The 21756-nt window shown below is 31.5% G+C and overlaps 3 protein-coding genes across 3 annotated transcripts; 1 reads left to right on the top strand and 2 right to left on the bottom strand.

Annotated features, from left to right (window-relative positions):
- Positions 1-3477: 3477 nt before the first annotated feature.
- Positions 3478-10350, bottom strand: NC2alpha (negative cofactor 2 alpha). The gene is made up of 5 exons (XM_085192158.1): positions 10158-10350; positions 9983-10053; positions 8531-8675; positions 7837-7913; positions 3478-5535 (listed from the first exon to the last, which is right to left on the bottom strand). The coding sequence occupies exons 1-5, from the start codon at positions 10197-10199 to the stop codon at positions 4869-4871; spliced, it is 1002 nt and encodes a 333-aa protein (XP_085048284.1). The 5' UTR covers positions 10200-10350; the 3' UTR covers positions 3478-4868.
- A 319-nt stretch (positions 10351-10669) lies between these two features.
- On the top strand, positions 10670-17882 carry Bx42 (Puff-specific protein Bx42). The gene is made up of 13 exons (XM_085192145.1): positions 10670-10804; positions 11120-11271; positions 11857-12014; positions 12237-12419; positions 12842-12921; positions 13230-13411; positions 13642-13875; positions 14041-14200; positions 14739-14872; positions 15416-15557; positions 16077-16170; positions 16528-16679; positions 17038-17882. The coding sequence occupies exons 1-12, from the start codon at positions 10788-10790 to the stop codon at positions 16654-16656; spliced, it is 1665 nt and encodes a 554-aa protein (XP_085048271.1). The 5' UTR covers positions 10670-10787; the 3' UTR covers positions 16657-16679; positions 17038-17882.
- A 312-nt stretch (positions 17883-18194) lies between these two features.
- On the bottom strand, positions 18195-21039 carry LOC146540999 (thioredoxin-2-like). Its single transcript, XM_085192170.1, has 3 exons — positions 20901-21039; positions 19423-19599; positions 18195-18697 (listed from the first exon to the last, which is right to left on the bottom strand). The coding sequence occupies exons 2-3, from the start codon at positions 19591-19593 to the stop codon at positions 18548-18550; spliced, it is 321 nt and encodes a 106-aa protein (XP_085048296.1). The 5' UTR covers positions 19594-19599; positions 20901-21039; the 3' UTR covers positions 18195-18547.
- Between the last annotated feature and the right edge of the window lie 717 nt (positions 21040-21756).

The raw sequence follows: 21756 nt of genomic DNA, 5'->3' as shown, positions 1-21756 counted from the left end.
ATGGTAGTGTAACCCAACCCATTAAATCCCAACTCCCACTGCATGGGGCCTTGATTATATTACACATATTTACAATTATTAAAGTATCTGATTGTAGACGCGACGGTTGTAGGTTCTATTTCCATTCTGTAGAACAAATTATTTTCACTTCCTCGCTCTGGTACCGAGACAAAAGCGTGGCGTAGCGTCTGGAAGATTTGACTGGCAGTCGGGAACGGCGTATCTTAACACTAAGCTAAGACATTCCAACGAAATATATGCTGGGAAACAGTAGAAGTGAAACTTCATCTTGGACCGACCGCAACACTTTTTCGTGAGAGAAAAAGTCTTAAATCACCGTCTAGAAGTTTCACTTGAAAAATACTGAACTAAAAAGACTAAGCAAAACAAAAAAAATACTTTCGATAATACACATACTTCCTTTAGAATATTCGTTCATATCTACTAGCATGGGTACTCCATGATTTATTAAAATAGACATTTATCTTAGATTCTAAAGTTTTTGTTTAATTATTTTTGTACGACTCTAGGGTGGAGTGTTTCTTTTTCAAAAGCTATTCTGTTTGCCCTTTCATATCATCAAATAAAGCCAAGATGGAAATCTCCGACCTAGTTTTTGAGAATAGTCTATTTAGGGCGAACTAGGCCAGCTCGCTTGACCTAAAGTTTTCTTTTATCTATTATTATAGATATTGTTGTCATGTTCTAGATTCAGGTATATTTAGAATGCTTAGAATGCTTGTATGATATTTTCGTTTCTTGCTATGGTAACAAGACAGCGAGTTGAATTTGGCCATTCGACGCTTAATGTCTCGAAAATTCGGCGGAGAGCGTGGAACTGAATGTCTTTACACCATGGGCATAGGCAGAGTGAGACGGGTGGGCCGTGCCCACCCCAGAATAGTCTTGTGTCCAGCCCAGAAATATTACTAACAAAAATAACATTTACGCGTCCATATCCGTTTAAGCTAAAGCCCAGGCCCACTCCAGAAAATATCTCTAGATATGTTAATGCTTAACACTAGGTTACCCTACCTACAGCGTCTCTATAAATTCTGAATACGATGTGAACCAAAAAAATATGACATACAGTTATTTGATTAAACAATGCCTATAATATAGTGATTAAGGAATTATTAATTTGCATTAGATAAATTAACTTCCAGATCCAGAACAAATACCCTCTATAGTTCATCATACAAATCTTTCATACTTAGTCGAGAATCGAACTCACATTTTCTCTTTTACCAAATTTGCTAGCATCTATACCACGGCCAGTCGTGTGAAAGTTAATTCAATCTCGTTTTTAAATATTTTTTTGTTAGACAGAAAATATTTGGACTTAAGGTACTTATAAGAAGTTTGCCGGAAGCGACATTCGCGTTATAGGCATTATTAAAGGTAAAGGCGCAACGATCGATTGCGTGCTACCTGGGAATGGGGATCGAGGAATTTAGTTGCAAATTATGAGGATATTTTAATGGTACACATCCTTTATGGTGAGTTGAAAAGTTTTAGGCTTCTGGGTGTTATTATTGTTTTATTTAGTTTGAATATATTATCTTTTAGAATTTGGCGTAGGTAATAACTTAATAAGTATTGTAATATTATATTTGCAAAAATCTAACTTTTTGTTTTTAGCTTATTTAATTTATATAAACACAATTACATGGTTTTGGGTTTACGCAATTTTCAAAGTTTTGTACGGAGCACGGACTCCGTAAAAGGTCTTGGTTTTAAATGTCTGCAGATATATAGAGATAAAAAAAATATTTAATATATCTTGTACACTTATAAAACATTACAATCTTTCACTGAACTCCAGGTATTTTCCCATATATTAGGGGAGACAGAGGGAACCTAATAGTAAGACATTGCGTTGCCCACTTTTCGCCCGCGCGGGAACGCCGCCGCGCTTTGTTTACCAGAGCCGGGAAATAGTAATCATTTAAAAGTAAGTGATCTTTCCCCAAAGTGGAGATGGAGATGACAACCGTCGCGTTTACAGTATTAAAAATAATATAAATCATATTATTTTTAAGTTTCATCTAAAAAAATCCAATATAAAAACGAGTTCACTTGACCTATTACCCCGGATGTGACCTGATACGCTGGAGTGGCACTAACTCGCTATACAGTGCACACGTATTACGGTATCCAGATTAATTGCATGACTTGCTCCAATTAAAATTTAAAAGGAAGACTGCGTGGCTGTGCCAACTCGCGTAGGTAGAGGTCGTTATAACACATTTTTCAAATGATTTAAAATACGTTATTATAGATTTTTTTTTTAAATTTTGTATTATAAAAATATTTTTTATGAATATTTTTATTTTTTATGAGGACAAGTGAGACTTGTGGGCTTGTGATACCAACTCGAGGAAATTAAATATGCGGCTGTTTTATTACTTAAAAGTTTTTAATTAAGAAGTTACTAACAATTTCAAAGAAATACAAATAAAAATATAAAATGTGCGTAAACTTTATATAAATAACTAAAGTCCTATAGAGGGAGACCTATCTTTGTTACATGGTAAACAGCCTATGATACCAATGCCCTCAGACCTGAACGGCTACTATATTAGACTAATAAGAATAACCCTCAAAATTACAGCTTTGCTAAAATGACGTAGGTCTGGGGGCCCTGGGATCTGTCTAAAACCAAAACTATATTTTTTAAGTATCAATAGCATTACTCGATTAAAAACATTTGTGTGTACTTATGTACGCAAGTTATACTTCTTTTTAACCGACTTCTGTAAGAAAAGGAGGTTGTCAATTCGACTGTATTTTTTTTCTAAAATCCTTCGCATTATTCTATGCTTGTAGAGAAAGAGACAGTAATAAAAGAAAACAAAAGTATATTTTAATATATTGAAAAAAAGTTTTATTATACCGCATTATCTACTTAAATAAATGTTATTTAAATATCACGAAAAAATATTTGTGTACAATTACAAAAACTAAAATATTGACATGTCGTTTGTAGCTAATTTCATGGTGTCAGTTTTCCATGCGCGCGCATTGCAAAAATCTACTCTCATCATTTTTCTCTAACGCACCAAAAGAAGTATAACATATGCATACATATTCAAATATATTTAAAACACAAATAAATACACTTTTACTATGTTAACAATAATGTTATCAGTAAGTAAATAAAGTGTTCAAGAATATATAAAATATGTGCGACTCTAATCACCAGTTTTGTGGGTTCCATTCTTATTCGGGGGAAAGAAATTTTTAATACATCGAGGCAAACTGCAGCATGCAATTCCTTAAGAATTTGCTGGAGAGGGGAAAGGAATGTCTTAATGGGAACTGAGTTTTTAACTCTAGCTTCTCCTCCTGCTTCGTTCGGGATACAATGTGAAGCTAAAAAAAATTACACAGCGGGACTTGAAGCCTCGCCTTTCGGAAATCGCCTCAGACAGACGTAAGGTATAATGTATAAAGAGAGCACAAAAACAAACACAATATATTTAATATATTTATTTTTCGTAGTCAGACTTCTTTTCTTTTTTTTTCATTATCATGATTTTTAAAATATTGTACCTACATACAATAATTAAGATTTAGTGGATTTTCACAGATCTAGTGGATTTAAAACTATTTGAAGGTAACAAATGTATTTTAAGGTATTGAAGTCTTGGTAATTATGAATACTTTATAAAAAAAAATCAAAGTAATGTTGTTTAATAAAATATGTATGCTCACAAGAGCATATTGTATTCATATAAATAACAAAAAAAAACTAGTCAATGCAAATACATACATATAAAATCATAAGTAATCGTCATACACACAAACAAATAAAAAACAATACCTAATCTGACTCACTAAAAGAGACCTAACTGGTAAACAACGATGTTTCATGATAGATGTTATCCAAACAAAAAATACACACTAAACTTTTTTTAATTCATAATTTGACAAAGGTCCGAACACATTGGACCTATTTAATTATTATTAATAAGATTTATTATTATTATTTTACAAATATTTAATTATATTTAATGACTTAATTTCTACCAACTATATTATTTACGCAGTAACTTCTAACACAATATTTTGACCAAACACTACTGTCATTTTAGTAAGTACAGTACAGCGTCAATTATCCAAACGTCGATCAACCGGATAACCCTTTATCCGAACTACTAAGCCAGCCAAACTGGTGCGTTCGTAACCCTTATCATTGCTTTTGAACACTTGTTTGAAATAGTACTTGTCATTTCACACTCGGTATGATACTTCATATAAGGCGCCTTATAAACTAAATTTCGTTTAAAAAGTCCTAAACGTTGGCTTGAAAATATAACATAAGGATAGGTATAATTTTTAACTTAATAACAGTTCGATTATCCGAACATCCGTGTTCCCTAATTAATTCGGATAATTAACGCTCTACTGAATTCTCTTTTGGCAATCACAATTATAAATAATATTATCACATATCTAAATTTTAACCAAAAACGTTGCAGCGAAAAATCGAGCCAATTAATTGTCTCAATGAAATTGAATTCCACTATAAGATGTGTAGTAGAGCAGGGTTGTCAAAAAGAACCTACTACTGTAAAAGCAAGACACCCTATTCTCTAAATTCCGCCAGATTTCGAGACATTCCGTGTGGGGTGGCGGAACCCAAGGTCACCCTACATCTTACACGATCAGGGTAAATGAAAATAATTTTTAATAATAATTTCCCCGAGTAAGAATCGAACCCACTACCATTTACAATGTTTATCAAAAACCATTATTTGGATAACAAATCTCACGTTCCGCTATCACTATACAATTACATACATAGCACAACAAAACCTACATACACACATCATATGAACAAACAAACGAACTTACAAAATAACTCAGGTATCATAATCCTCGTCTATTTGCAAATCTCCTGAATTCAAATTATCTATATCCAAAAGAGGCACTACAGTGACTACTTTAGCTTCATTATTCTTCTTTATATCAACCTTAGACTTAGAGTTCTGTCGTTGCAACTTCTTGTTTTTAACACCAACTATACTAGCTACTGTTGTGTCTAACACTTTGATTTCTGGCTTGGCTAAGTTCTTAGAGAAGTCAATATTCAGTATTGGGGTTATGGGGGTCCGGGGTGGTGTGTCTTGCCTTACATCTACATAGAACGCGGGGTTGTGGTCCGCCTTTGACACAATTTCGTCTAGGGTCTCCACCGGCGTCAAATTAATGTAACTAGACGTCGACGGCTGAGGACTCGCGTACGTTGGATTCACTTTTATCACACTATTGTGTTGTACTTCATCTGTTACTAGAGTTTCTTGGTAGAAATTAGCTGTAATAATTCCTTTATCTTCTTTCTTAGTTAAATCTATGGCTGTTTCTGATGTGATAGTTTCGTTTTTGGGCTTTATATCGGTTTCAGCGGACAATGCTCGTCTGAAGTTTTCCTTTGGCGCTGTTATAATTTGTTGTATTTTAACGTCGGAGCTGCTAGAGCTGTTTGAGTCTTCTCTGGCTATCCGTCTTGGTACTGAGGTGTCTGAAAATCTAATAAAACAACACTGCGTTAATTAATTATGTCTTTCAGTTTGATAATTATTTCTATATTTAGAATTATTATATATATATAGGCCAAAACACGGGGTTAGGCTCCGCCAGCTAAAGCACAATGACTATGAAAGGGAATGGTAGTGCCTGAACGCTAAGTTGAGAACTTATACTTACTGATACATCTAGATTTAAATATAGTAAATATAGGTAAAATGTCTGCATTATTTGTATAACAAACTTACTTATTGGAAATAATAAGAAACAAAAATTAATCCAACATAAAAAAATCTATCAAGTTTATAAAATTAACAATCTTATGATTCTTAATCATAATATGTATTATGTCTTTTCAACGAAATGAAACTACTTACAAATTGATGTGTTTGTATCTACTATACCTATACAACAATGCATGCATTAAAAACACACATCCTATATCTTATAAAACAAAGTCGCTTTTCGTGTCTGTCTGTTGTTTCTAACTCTTCTTCTTCTAAACCACCCAACGGATTTTGATGCGGTTTTCACCATTAAGTCGAGTGTTTTTCGTAGAAGGTTTATATATAGTTTATTATTTGTACATTCTTATTTAAATTAACATAAATACGATAAATGTGTATAAAGTCCTACCCGTTGAGACACTATCGCGCATGCGCTGTTCTAATGGTAAGTACTACATGAAAAAATGTACTGGAGTATTGTTTCTCTTAATAAGATCTACAAAAAAGTCCGCGACGGCATATTCGTATCTTTTAAGAATAACGTGTAGTGATCATTTTTCTGTCTAAAAATAATAATTTCAATATATTTTTTATTGTGAGGGATATTTTTGCATAATGGTATTAATCCTTATCCTTTAAAATACTTTATTAAATTTCTACGTTAAACGAAGATAAAATTTGCTTTTTACAATATTTCCAAATTGCGAATAGTTTTACAGAAAAACGCATTTAATTGTTGACACATTCCGCCGTTGACACATCAGCTGTATGTTACTCAACTTTCACTTTTCCCTTACACTCAGCATATAAATAAGTATATTAGTTACGTTGGCCATTTAATGTAGATCAAAACTGTCTTTTACTGTTTTTCATTTTAATAATACTTTAGAAGTTGTTATAATATCAAAAAAATCCTGGCTGCGAAACGGCTTGCCACTCGCCATGCGTCCGCCACGCCCGCCTGCCTTACACGCATCGGTGGTCCAGTGGTAGAATGCTCGCCAGACACGCAGGCTGCCCGGGTTCGATTCCCGGCCCATGCATTCTATTTAATTTTCCTCACAGGTAGCCACGTCGTGCTTGCTTTTCGTCAGGGACAGAATACCCCCTTCAACATTAACCACAAGCTTGAAAAAAAAACCCGCCTGCCTCTATAGCAACGAAGATATATGCGTTTGCACGTATTGGATAATTGGAGTTGAATGTATTATTTCAGCGCTATATATTTGGTTCCATATTTTTTGTAGTAGTTATTAGTAGGTAGGTTTTTGTTATAAACAAAAACCTACCTACTAATAACTATTTCTTCCGTTTAAAAATAGTCATTTAACTATCTAAAAATAGTCATTTAAATATATTTAATAAATACTTGAAAAGATTAGTAGCACAGATTTAAAATTACGGTACCTATTAAAAAATCCTTGCTGTATAAAACAATTGGAAAATCCTTATTGAAACTACGAAAATGCGGGTTGCATTAGGGTTTAATTAATTTTCACATTATCTTAAGTGCTTTGCAAACATACATTACATGAATAATCCAGTAGTTAAAGCGGGCGAAGCCGCAAGAGGGTCGCTAGTTTGTAAATAAAATTAACTCTATGTCGGTCGTTCTTAAATAAATGATAATTAAAATTTGAAAACTTTTAAGGCTTTGGAGGATCAAGTAAGACTTCAGTGTTTTATTTCACATAGATAGATCATAATATAACAAAGAAATATATAGGTACACTACGATTTGACAGGGACATTTGAAGTTACTTATGCTTAACTTTAAACATATTAAAGCCACAGAACCAGTTGGTCAAAAAAACATGTAATTTCTAGACAATAAAGGCACCTTTTTTAGCTGCATCCCATTCACAAATAGGGTAGGCAGAGAGAACGTGCGACCTACAGTAAAGGTCCTCAAATTAGGTAACCTGATCTCAAATTCGCGCTTTGCCTTGTGAATGAAAATATTAAATATTTAATTTTTCTTGAGTTCCGAACACACAACCGTCGCGTTCATTGACGCGCGTGCCTCTGCGCCGCGGCAGACGCATAAATAAATAAAAAATATTTTGATATAAATTACCTAGATGAATTTGGGGAGCTTTCACAACTCAACATTTCTCTTTCTTCCGCTGCTGTAACATCGGGTATGTTTTTAACCTGAAATAGAGAAAATTATAAACATATTACATTTTATGTATAATTGACATTTTTCCTAATATAATGTAGTATAGCTTTAATTTTCCTCAATGTTTGCATTTTTAATTAAATGGCGTAAAAACGCCGTAAGCTATGCCTACTGGAATGGAGTAACTTAACATTAGTTTCCTAGTCTCTCTCTGCCTACCCTGCAACATGCGGGATACAACATGAAAATAAATTAAAAAATATAGAAAGCAAATTATGATATTATTTACAACTATTTTCTTAAAAACCGATGTAAGAATTAAAACATTATTTATAAAACACATCACTTTTGTTAAAGTGCAAAATCAATTAAGAAGAGTTAATTATCTTCCCCAGTCAGTTCCCCAAATTATGTCAAATTGGTATAAATTTTATTTTTGCAATTAATAGATTATTTTTATTGACATTAGCATTATTAATGTGAACATGAACAGGTTTATTTGCAACTTCTAATACTTATAACAGATGTTTTCTCATTATCCTAGCTGATTAAAAAGCAATTATGTTAGAATTATTTATATGCCTACAAATATAGAAAATTTAAATTCTATCACCTAATTAAAATCTTATAACAAGTTATTATTTCTTACCAAATCCCTTAGAAAGTCAAACCGCGACTCGGAAAGTATACATTGCTTCACATGAGACGGACTGAGGGTCTTTGCATTCCTTTGCATTGTCACTTGCATTGCTTTACTTAGTAGAGACTCCACAAACAGCTCTAGGGTGCGAGGTGTAATTATGAACAGAGATTGTTAAAGAAATTGTATATATTATAACATTTGTAAAAGTATTCAAATATAAAAAAGTATAGGCAGAGGGAGAAGTGATTTTTGGATGGTGGATCTCAATGCTACGCGCTTTGTTTACGAGAGCAGATAACTATAAATCATTTAAATATAGTAATTTCCTCAGGCAAGGATTGAACCTACAATCATTGTTTAAAGTCAGATAAATATTTATGTTCCTAGGACATAAGTCTCAAATTATTTTATGAATAAATAACATATTAATAAGCCAAATGTCTTCACATAAAACAATTAAATTTATTTATCAAGAAATTTAATCTAAAAGTCACAGGTGATGATAAAAGCTTTCTTGGAACTGTTTATATTTTATATTATAATACATATATTAATGTGAAATATAAACTAAAATCAATGAATATATATTATAAAATATTTGCAAGAGTGTTAATAGTATAGTTTATAAAATATACTCCTTTTATTTATAGCTTCAAACTGTATTCAACATCTGGCAGTGTAAGGAGAAGAAACATGATGTTAAGCACCTCCATTCTTCACACACTGCCATATTTCAAGACAATGCATGTTGAGTTATATAATTAATTGTTATGCTTTATTTTGTTACCAGAGCAAAGAAATTAAAATAATCCCCAAGTGGGAATCAAACATACAACCATCGCATTTATAGCCAGAAGCTGTGTCATGCTGTGCCATGATGGCCTCATAATTAAAATATGAATAGTTCAATGTGCTATGAAAAGCTACAAGAATAAACATAGTTAAATTAATTTGCATAAATATAATATTATCTAAACAATATTACTAGCAATTTAGTTAAAGGTGAATGTTATTTAAATTACAATATTTCACATAACTAATTTCTCTAAATAATAGGTATTATTATGGTCTATATTATAGTTAATGGCTTATAGATAAAATCATCATTACTGACAGTGGTTTATTAAAATTTACAGCCTGATATCTCTACTTTTATACTTTTAATAATGAAGATATATAAAAAAATATCTTTAAATGTCTTTGTATCATTTAATTTAAATAGACAAGACAACAATCTATACTTTGTTATTGTTTAAATTCAAGACACACATTTATAAGACAACTGTCTTAAACAATATTATCAAACTAGATAACTGCGCAATATTCAAAAGGAATAATAACGATAGCAAGAGGATCTGGCAATATAAATAATGTCACCTAGAGAAGTCCTTACATACTATATATGAATGTTTGTATTATATACAACGATTTTATTGAAGTCAATTGAAAAGGATATAGATCATAATTGGCACAGCTTGTGCTACCTTTCCCACTTCTTCGTCAGTCTGCATTATCTTCTTAATTCGTCCCTATAAGCAAACAATGTCATGATATCACCAATCTCTCATAGAACCGACAAAAACAAGCCCCTTTATCTTGTTATTATAGACGTTTTCGGCAACTTTAAACTTACAGCTGGAAACCTGGCATTGTATTTTCTTTTCTTCGACGGCATAGCGATGATCTGTTCACTTTAGCACTATTTTAAGATTAAAATAAGCTCACTTCGCCATAGCACTGTTACACTTCTCGCGCATTTTTGAGGTTATAAAAGGGGGACGTTCGCAGCCTACTTCATTTATATACCAATCTGACAGTTTTCCACCTCTTTTTACAAACAACTTTTCAATTATATGGCAATTGTTTTGTTTATTATCTATCTGTCTTAATGTTGTATAGAGTTAAATATCACCACGATTTTTTAAAGATTTATAACATATTTATTTTTTTATTTACTATTTATTAAGTGCAGTTAAGGCTTAGTCTTTTTTATATTAACTTACCATCATGACATTAATTATTAATTATGTACCTTAATAGTTTACTTTTATGGAGTATTATTATAATTAAACTATAATAATAAAAATGTGATTTTCTGGCAATTTTTAACCTAGACTTTATACTTTGCATAAAAAATGTTTACATATTAATTATTAATTTCACACAATCTAAAACGACAACCCTCGCAACAAGAAACCTTCATCAGGGGCTTCAGGTCTCAGCGTGTGTAGTGTCATTTGTCAACTGTCAATTGTCATGCAAAATGGCGTCGTTATCGAGGTACGTTTTACTTAATTTAAAAAATTGTTTTATACCTAAATATTAATACTATGTTGGTCTAAATAGCATTTCATATCGTTCATATTGAACGAGAAATATAACTGGAAAGAATTTAATTCCATCTTATAAATTTACGTGGTTATATTTGTGTCGTCAATGTTTTATAAAAGTTTGATAAATATAATCAACTATGTTACTTACATATTATTTCTCTAAAATTTTATAATTTTCTTTTTAGTACTGCAGTACTTAATAAAAGAAGAAAATATTAAACTTCATATAATTGAAAAATATAAATTTTTACTTTTATTTCAGTTTGTTACCAGCTCCTGTTCAACAAGTGTGGGATAGGGATGACGAACTAAAAGCAAAACGAGTTGGCAGTGCTCTTGTGGTATCACAAACTAGCGTTCCTCCATATGGCCAACGCAAGGGTTGGGTGCCTCGAGCAGAAGAAGATTTTGGAGGTGATTTATCTTTATATATTTTATGGCAAGAGGTATTTGCCTAAAGGAGTATTGTTCTTGATAAGCTTAAATTTCTATTTACAAAGTTGTTCCTAGTCATTACTGTTTTCAAAAGTGTGTCCCATAATTGTATATCATGTACTATATTTTACTCTCATTATATTATTACTTTATACATTTCTTTTTTATAACTAAATACATTTTGTAAAATTAAATTTATTTAAAGTACAACAATATTTTTTTTGTAAAGAAGCAAATAATAAAAGTAAAAACAACTAACACAGAGAGGAAATCTAGTTTTATATTTTTTTCGCCACTTTCCTTCCAGAGCATATCATTCCACACTATCTTCCAAAACAAAATAATGAAATAATTTAAATATAATCTACAACCATGTGTGTTTAAAATCTTGTTAAAAACCTACTTAAAATTGGAAGCTGTCCCACTATGCCAAAATAGCTTCAAGTTAATAATCATTTCATGGATCTATTGATTGGCTTATGCAATATTTTTTGTTTTATAAGTTAATAATTCTTATATCATCATCATCAAATTTATATATATATATATATAAATTTGTTCTAGATGGAGGAGCTTTCCCAGAGATCCATGTCGCTCAATATCCCCTCAGCATGGGAGCGAGGGGTAAAGAGAGCACATCCAATGCGTTAGCAGTACAGCTAGATGAATCGGGCAAGGTCAAGTATTCAGCCATTGCAAGACAAGGACATAGTGCTGATAAGGTGATGATGTAGATTTTTTAAAGTTTTATTCCAAGTTAGAAAAATATTTATGTAGAAAAAATAAAATTTGAACATAGCAGTATTTGAACCTTTCCTACCTATCTTGCTACATGCTGCATGCTAAATTGTTAAAGTAAAAAAAAACAAACATTGTCTTTCCTTTTTTTATTTAGAGCTTAACAAATTAAATTAGATTTATTAAGTTACTTTTTTTATTTCCAGATAATATATTCAAAGCTCACAGACCTATTACCAGCAGAAGTGCTAGCAGAGGATGATCCTAGCTTACAGAAGCCGACAGAAGATGATATTCAAGATATAACAGAGAAAACTAAATTGGCCTTAGAGAAATTAACTAATGCTAAAATATCAGCTGCTATGCCAGTCAAAGCTGCACCTAAAGCTGTGAGTTGACTTCTTTTTCTTGTCATACTTTCATTTTTTTTTTTTTGAAATTTTGAATTAGAAAGTATTTTATACACTTATTAAGTGTAAATTTTTTAGATACCTTAAAAAAATGCCGAATTCTGCATACATTGACTATGCCGATAGTAACTTCACTACAGAAATTGAAGTACAGAAAGAAGTAATATTTCTCTTACTCTTTGTGCAATACCTATGCGTTACACATTTAGTAGGTTTTAAAATAATTAAAAAAACACCCTTGAATGAGGTTGACATATTCTACAAATCCTGATAGTATACACGCGAATGCTATTTACCCTGCCATATGTGGGATTTAGTATGAAGTGGAAATAGAAATATCTTCTCTGTTAGAGAAGGAACAAATAACTATGTAGATCTCTGATAGTGCATTACATTTTCAGGCACCCGCCCAATACATTCGGTACACACCAGCGCAGCAAGGTGGGGCTTTTAACTCTGGGGCTAAACAACGAGTTATTAGGTTAGTATATACAAAGTGTTTTTATCTTCACCACTTTAAATGAAAGCACAGTTGTAACTACTCTATAAAAGTCTAATACAATTAGCAAAAGACATTTTGAAAAAATGAAAAAAGTGATTTTTTTAAACAAAATTAATAATAAAATTATTATCGTAAAATAAAACACCTTTTTGTTAAGAATGACGTAAACAGGCGTAAACTTCTCGTACATGACCCCGGCTCTGTTCCAAGCTCCTTTTCCTACAATGCTTCCTCCACATTTGAACCTACTAATGTTAAGATGTTTAATTATGCTATGATGTTTTCAGAATGGTAGAAGCCCAGTCAGACCCAATGGAGCCTCCCCGCTTCCAAATCAACCGTAAGATCCCGCGCGCGGCCCCTTCGCCCCCCGCGCCCGTGTTGCACTCCCCGCCGCGCAGGGTGTCCGTCAAGCAGCAGCGCGATTGGAAGGTGCCGCCTTGTGTGTCGCACTGGAAGAACGCTAAAGGTGACTACACTGTGGACAAATGTTACTTATATTGTTAATATTATAGTTTTTTTTTTTTGGGTTATATATATTGCAATAAGGCTCAAGACTATAAACAGATGGTGGATGGATGTTGTAAACATTTAAGGGCACTACTCCTATAGGAGCCATGCTCCTTCCTAAACAAAGTCTGCTGCAGACCTTCTAGTTGTCAAAGATATAGTATATTAATATTTTTTTAAACATTCCAGGTTACACAATACCCCTGGACAAACGTCTAGCGGCAGACGGCCGTGGCCTACAACAAGTACACATAAATGAGAACTTTTCTAAACTGGCTGAGGCTCTATACATAGCCGATAGGAAGGCAAGGGAGGCGGTGGAAGCGAGAGCACAGTTAGAAAAGAGAGTGGCGCAGAGAGAGAAGGAGAAGAAGGAGGAGCACTTGAGAATGTTGGCGCAGAGGGCCAGAGATCATAGAGCTGGTTGGTTTATCTATGTTTTATTTATAAGTGATTTGAGTACGGTGGTAGCGTGAGTTTGAATAAAAAACGATTTACTTAACACTAGTTAAACCTAAAAAACATAACAAAATGAAAAAAGGAATAACAACCACCCATGTTTACTTGAAAAATACTTCCATTTTCCAGGTATCCGTAACCCGGACGAGGAACCTGAGGAGGATGCCCTTGCAGCTCCAGGTCCCGGCGAAGGAGACCTATCCGCCGCCGAGAGGGATAAGCTGCGGGCGGACAGACACCGGGAAAGGCAGCGGGATAGGAACATAGCGCGTGCAGCACCTGATAAACGGTGAGATATAGAGGAGTGTTGATATTCATACAAATATTACAGTCTGCAAAAACTACGAATAAATATTATTTTTACCATATCTGTAGGGATTTTAGAAAATTATTATACCTAAATATAATTACTTAGAATTATCATTTGCCAAGAGCGTTTTTTATGCATTTAACATCCTTATGGTGTCATGCCAGAAATATAAATGATGAATTTTAATTAATTATCTTTGGGTATAATATGTTTAGGAGTTATGTAACTGGAATATAAAAGTTTGATTCCATTATGAGGAAATGTATTTTGATTAAGTAGTATTCTTATCTAGTTAGACAGAGCACTGATGATCTTTACATATAACTTAGGATGGTGAAAAAAAACACTCAGTTTTATCTAATTATTCTATTGAATATACTGTGTCCCACATCCCAATCTCCTCTTTCTGCCTGAATTTGAGCACTTTCAAAATATTTCCCAATCATAAGGAATATGTTGATAATAACATAAATACCATATAATTATTACCCTAATATTTATCTATTGTATTCAACAGCTCCAAGCTAGTGAAGGACCGTGAACGTGACATTTCAGAACAAATAGCTCTAGGCCTACCTGCTAAAACTAATCAAGGAGGGGAGGCCATGTTTGATCAGAGATTGTTTAATAACAGCAAGGGAATGGATAGTGGTATGTAATGTTTTTTCCTTTTTTGATAATTAAAAGTATTTTTTTTTAGATGTTTTGTAGAGTTGTTTAAAATTCTTGGAAATATGTCTTAAAAATTTTAACGTAGTGAAATTCTAATTCGCGCTTGTTTACTATTATCTCAATTAAACCATTAAATTACATAATAAATTTGTTCTCATCGAAATGACGTCAATATTCTCCTACCTTTCTTATTTACTTACAAATAATATAAGTCACAATTATCATATTATCAAGGTTATATTGTCTCAATATGATGTATTTATAATTAAGTTCCTATTATGCTTAATACTTCCTCTTTTTAGCATTATTTAATTTCTATAAATTTTCAATTATACAATAGATATTCAAAAATATCTTTCAGTTTTACTTTAAAACCCATCTTTATTGTAATTCTTAATAATTTCTCGATTTTAAAAGTTATTTTTTTTAGTTAAATGGACAATTGTCACGCTTACAATTGATTTTATACTGTGCATTTTAAAATATGCTTCTAGTCTTATTTAAATTACTCTAAATTTCTAGGTTACGGTGATGATGAAGCCTATAATGTGTATGACAAACCGTGGCGCAACCAAGACTCCATAGGCTCCCATATATACAGACCTTCTAGAAACGCAGAGAAAGACAATTATGGTGATTTGGATAGCTTGGCCAATAATAAACGGTAATATGTGTTTTTGATACACTAGCTTTTAACTTTATTTTTAGCAGCTAAATTGAAATAATTACTTCTTGTGGAAAAAGGCGCTAGGAACACAGATAACGTCATGTAATATAGCCTACTTGCGATTCAAACGCGGCTTCGCCCACTTACACATATTGTTATATTATAGCCATTGTCCATTTATCGAGAAAGTTGTATCGGGTGTATACTATATAATATTTCAATTTACAATAGAGATATTCCAAAAGGACCCCGATGACCCCGCAGGGTCAAATCCTGCGTTATTGTTTTAGGTTTTCCAATATATTGAGGATCTATAAACACCCATTTTTGCAATGTATTTCAATCCTATCCTAGGCTACTAATAAAACACTATAAAAATATTTTTTTATTGTATAATAATGCAGGAGGTCAGGCTGGACTTTTAAACAAATATCTATGAACACAGTACTATTTAGTAATTTTTATAACGTAAATTATTTTTGTTTATTTGTAATATTTTTCCTTTCGTTTCAACAGTTTCGTAGCAGACAAAGGATTTGCAGGCACCAGTAGTTCCAACACACGCTCTGGTCCCGTTCCCTTTGAGAAAGACGCGTCTAGAGACGAGCCGGTTAGTTTATATTATAAAATAAAACAGTTTAATACTATATCCGGCATATAGAAAGAGGAACCTTAATGTTCAGATACGCCGTTGCTCATGCAGTGCTCTTGTTACGTTTAGAAGATCGAAAGAAAATTAAATGAATGAATGTTCACCTGAGCAGGATTAGTATCCACAACCGCCGTGCTTGACGTTAGACGTTATGCATTATACTTTCATTTTTTAATAAAAATATTAATATTGCTTTCTCAAATATTTTTTCAGTGTAATTTCTCGAAAACTGCCAATTGTACTTTAAAATGTTTACATTTATATAAAAAGAAATATTTCCAATAATAATATAATATTAATTTGTTATTTCTACAGTCTCGCAACCAAATCGAAGCGGATCCATTCGGTCTGGATCGGTTCTTGAGCGAAGCGAAGCGAGCGGACAAGAGCGGCAGGAAGCGAGACCACCACGACGCGCCTCACACCAAGAAACGGAGGGATTGATCACTACCATTGGATTAGAGAAGGTAGACATGGTTAAAGATAGGTGTTTGAACATTAAATTTTCGATTTTTTTTTGGTTATTTATTAAACATTTTTAGATATTGAGTTGACCTGATAATGTTACAGTTGTGTGTTCAGTCAAGTGATGTATCATAGCGATATAAGGACCTTACATAAATATTAAATGTATCTAAAAGTATATATATTTACAAAATTACAGGAATTTAAATGAACAAACCTACATTTCTTGGAGACCATCCTTGAAATTAGATTGTTTATAACTATTACTGTATTTTGCAAAAACTGTAACTAACTGTAACTAGTATAATATTTTAATATATGTAGAATTTTTTTTATAACATTATTATTTTTTTGTTACAGGTCTATGAAATCAGTGTTCAACGTGTTGCCTTTTATGAAGCAAGAAGTAATAAATCTATTAACAACTGGCTAGCAAAAAAAATTCAGTTTAATTTCATATGAAAAACTTCAAATTTGATACTACTTAGCTATTTTTTCAAGCTACTAGTATTTCTAATCGTTATATAAAATCTTAGAATACGTAGTGTTATTTCCAGCTTCACTCTGTATCCCCTCAATAGCAGGGTAGGCAGAGGGAAACTAGTACTTGGACACTATATTCCCCACTTTCCGCTGAATTCCAGGCATTGCGTGTTGAGTGATGAAACTTAAAGCCGCGTTTTGTTCGCTATCTGTTACAGGCTCTTTCGAATCGACCTATTACATAGAAATTTCAGTAGTGTCAGTTCCATAGTACTAGAGACATGTATTGAACATTTTTCAAAAAAAAAGCCATCATTCAAAACTCAATTGATTTTGAGATCACACAGACTCAAAAAATTTTATTCAAAATAAGTAAATAAAAATAAAAAATAACATTTCATTGAAATTACTGCCTCAGAACTGAGGAGAACTGGCGCAAGAAATTTAATCGGACTTTTTCAATAATTAGAAAGTTTTTCAATAATTTCTCAAATATAAGTTTTAATTTCAGTAATAAATGATATTTACTTACATTTAAAGCTTAAAATTTGCGACAATTATAATTTTCTTGATAGTATTTTCATTCAATACTTGGCAATTTTTTTTAAGCATAAATAGATTTAGTTGTATAGTTATTTTGTGTATGTGTATCTCTCATTTTTATATAAAGTTTTCTTGTAATATATGTTTTTAGAAATGGTTATTAAAATAACTATAAGATACATGTAGTTTTTTTACCTACAGTTTTTAAATAATAAATACCTTTTAAGCCGATATATATCTACTAATATTATTAAAATTTTAAAATTAATTTAAAATTAACGTTGTGTTGTATAGTTCACTTATTGAGGAAGGTCATAGGAATATATATGGAAATTTGATATAAGATTAAAATTGCAGGTGGTAAATACCCGTTCTTTACTATACTCTTTTAATTATTTGGTGTTAGGTGATGAGCGATAAATATTTGATACATGGGAACTTACAAATAGAATCTCCTTAAAAAAATAAAATATCAAGTAAAACAGAAGTGTAATGGGAAATAAATTTATTTTTTTATAATTCATCATAATACAATAAAGATGTAAATATGTAAAATATATATAAAATAGATAATTTGTGATATATGCATATAACATAAATAATATTTAGAGTACTAAATACAGTAATACTCATACAGTAATATACAACACACTGGACGTCATATTACTATTTTGGAATCAAAGCTTTTAACAAAGAGAATTTTTTTAGAAAAAGACATCGAACAAAAATATTTTATAGAGTGACCATCATATTCAAGTTATAGCGGATATTAATATAATTAATCTTACAAAATATATTTAAATTAATTATATAATCTAAACTAAATGCTTACTAATATTAAAATTTACTTGTGTTTGAGTAAAGTATTTTTTAACTTGTCGAAATTAGCCCCTGAGAACTCTTCTAATTTCTGTGAATTCTTAATGAATACGAAAGTGGGCATGGCGCTGACGTCGTAGTCGGCAGCGATGTCTTCACAGTCGTCTACGTCGATCTGAAATTAAGATTTTTTATTTATTAATGTATGTAATTTACAAAGATATTAGTGACCGAAACGCGCCTTCACCCGCTTCAACTTATTGTTATATTCATTATTATAGCAGAATTTTACCAAATCTACGCAAGTTGTAGCCTATGTACCCTATTATGATGATGTAAAATTGTATAACCTATATTTCTGTAAAGTTTCATCTAAATCTGTTTAGTAATTTTTGTGTGAAAGTGGAACAAATATCCACCCTCACAAACTTTCATATCTACGAGTATGTATACTTATATTAAAATCGAAATGGATCGGTGGCCGTACATGGAAAATGTAGAAGAAAAAAAAATTGGTGGAATTTAACAACGTAATAGAACCAAAAACAATATTTTGTTTTTGTGTTTACTTTATACTCTATATTGAGTATTCATGTATTCTTTATTGAGCATCGAAAATCAAAATGTATTGTCATGGTTATATTTAGATAAATATTCCTTGTTAAAATTACCCATATAATAGGAAAATCCACAAGCAGTCGGAGTCGGAGTGCAATGTGTTCATTATTAATTTTGTTATCAGTATTTTTTATGACTTAACGTATATTCAATTTACCAGATTCGTTTTTTTATAATATAAAGATATGAATGACGATAACAATTACGTGTATATTTTTTATCATATTACAAAATAAGGACTCTAGCTACCTAGGGACTTGATAAGAAAATGTTAATTTTTACCTTAAGTACAACAACAGAGTCGATGAACTCATTCGCCAACTCTTCGATCTTGGGGCCAATGATCTTGCAGGGACCGCACCAGGTAGCCTTGAAGTCAATAAGGACCAGCTTGTCTCCGGCTTCAGCGAGCCTGTTCTTGAGATCATCAGCGTCCTGGATTGTGATTGCCATTTTGTACTGAAAGCAATATGAAAAAAATATTAGAACAATGTATTGTGTGGATGTATGTATCGGTGCTATTTTATGTAATTATAAATTATATCACTTACACTATTCTATTCTACAAAGCAATCTGTTCAAGGACTATAACTGAAATTGATAATGACAGTGATAAAGATTACGTTATCTAAAGTTTAAAACAAAATTTAGGTGCGTATGTTAGTATAATCGTAAAATAATATTAAAAATAATAAACAAAAAAATACTATAGCTTTGGAACGGGATAATTATTTTCAGTCTTGCTATGATATCTAAAACAATATCTATAAATTTTATCATTTATCAGTGATTTCTGTTTACAGATAGATAAATATGATAGCATAGTACTTAACCTATTTAACCTCATAATTTCATATATTTCACAAGCCTATATCTAGTAAGTCAATTTAATTAGAAAAAATAATATTATATTCATGGGCATAGGAATAGAGGGGACAGGGTGGAAATTTTTCTTACAAAAAAATTGCCCTAAAAAATTACAAAAATAACATTTGCCCGTACATATCTGTTCAAAGCCGAAGTTCGGGCCTCCCCAATAAAATGTTTCTAGATACGCTAATGATTTTATTAAAAATATAAGTATATAAGTACAGGTAAGTGCGTATGTCCTTGAAACACATAAAACATAGGGCTAACTGGAATTGTATCCACGACCTTAACGCGTAATAATTTTCTTGGTAAATTCAAACGTGATGTTACAATTATAAACAAGTATTTATTAGCTAGAATGTAGTTTCCTAAATATTTTCCTTTTAGTTTTCCTGTTTGACTTAACCAAGTAATTACTAGGGTGTCTACATTTACCTACTTATAATAAAGTACGATCAATACCTATTGATCGTAAATAAATACCTATTTACAGCTAAACTTACTACAGAGATAATAAGTTAGATCAACAAAATAAAAATAAATATAAATGTTTGTAAAATTAATACATGTCTAAATATAAATGTATAGTATGATAAGAAACTTACCTAGCTAATTTTTAAGTAATTTTACCTAATATCACTTAAGAACCAGCTAGGTAAATCAATTTTGTTAAGAGATAAATATTAATACGATTGCGCAATTTTTATTATGATTACAACAAGAATTTTGAAAAAAAAAATACCGAAAATATGGACACCGTAACTTAAAAGCTATCTGATAAGCAAACTTTTTCTTTTCTTTTTTTCTAAATATAATTTATACTAACACAATTATATTTATATTATTAATTATCATTAAATAATGAATAGTTAAGTTAAAAAAATACTTACAAATAAGAAGTATACGTCAGTCCGCTCGTCTGTTGCAAAGGAGACTGGTATTTCTATAGCAGAATGGGCAAAATATAGTCATTTTAAATGTAAAGATTGAAATGACGTCATGTTATCATCATGACTAGCATATTTTATACTTATCATCAATACATGTAATGTAAGATACAATGAACCAGCACATTGGTCTGTAGAATTGGTGATTTTACCTTAACTTCAGTGAATCGCATATTAAATCTTGATCTAGATTTAGTTTTGTGTAATTTTTTTGTCTATTAATGATTGTATGAAAAAAAACTTTTAGTTAATATTCGCTCTTCGTCCATTTTTTTTCACACAGACATTTTCAATTTTTTATTCCTTTATATTTCTTGAGGAACGTGCCAAAATAATCAATGTTTAATGAAACCTTATATTTAATGAAGATATTAAATCTTCGATATTAAAAGTAACCTTAATCATATTTTTATTGATTTTGTTAGGCGCCTAAAAAATAATAGACTGAAGAGGGGGGCGAAATTTGGTATTAAAGCCTATAGTTCAAGTGAGGTATCAGATGAAATTGCTCTGGCGCCTCTGGCTAAGCTAAAGGCTAAACTTGAATTTTAAAAAACTAGAGACTTCCAATTTTTGTACGGAACCATCGATAAGAGACCCTAACTTGTGCTTGTCCGGTTTTTTTCAATATCAACTTGAGTAAACATGTAGTCAATTTTAGTTATCTTTCCCCACAAATTGTTGAGGTTGTAGGCCACGACTGGCCTATTTTATTTATCGGTTTCAGTAATGCTATCAATAATTATGAAACATTAATAGAATTTAAATATATCTACCTAAGAATTTTCTTATTTATGGA

The sequence above is a fragment of the Heliconius melpomene genome, chromosome 1, assembly GCF_056956725.1.
Source record: "Heliconius melpomene rosina isolate 202511_hmr_F chromosome 1, ASM5695672v1, whole genome shotgun sequence".
In the NCBI taxonomy this organism is placed as follows: Eukaryota; Metazoa; Arthropoda; class Insecta; order Lepidoptera; family Nymphalidae; genus Heliconius; species Heliconius melpomene.
This window is presented reverse-complemented; position numbering and strand designations above follow the sequence as displayed.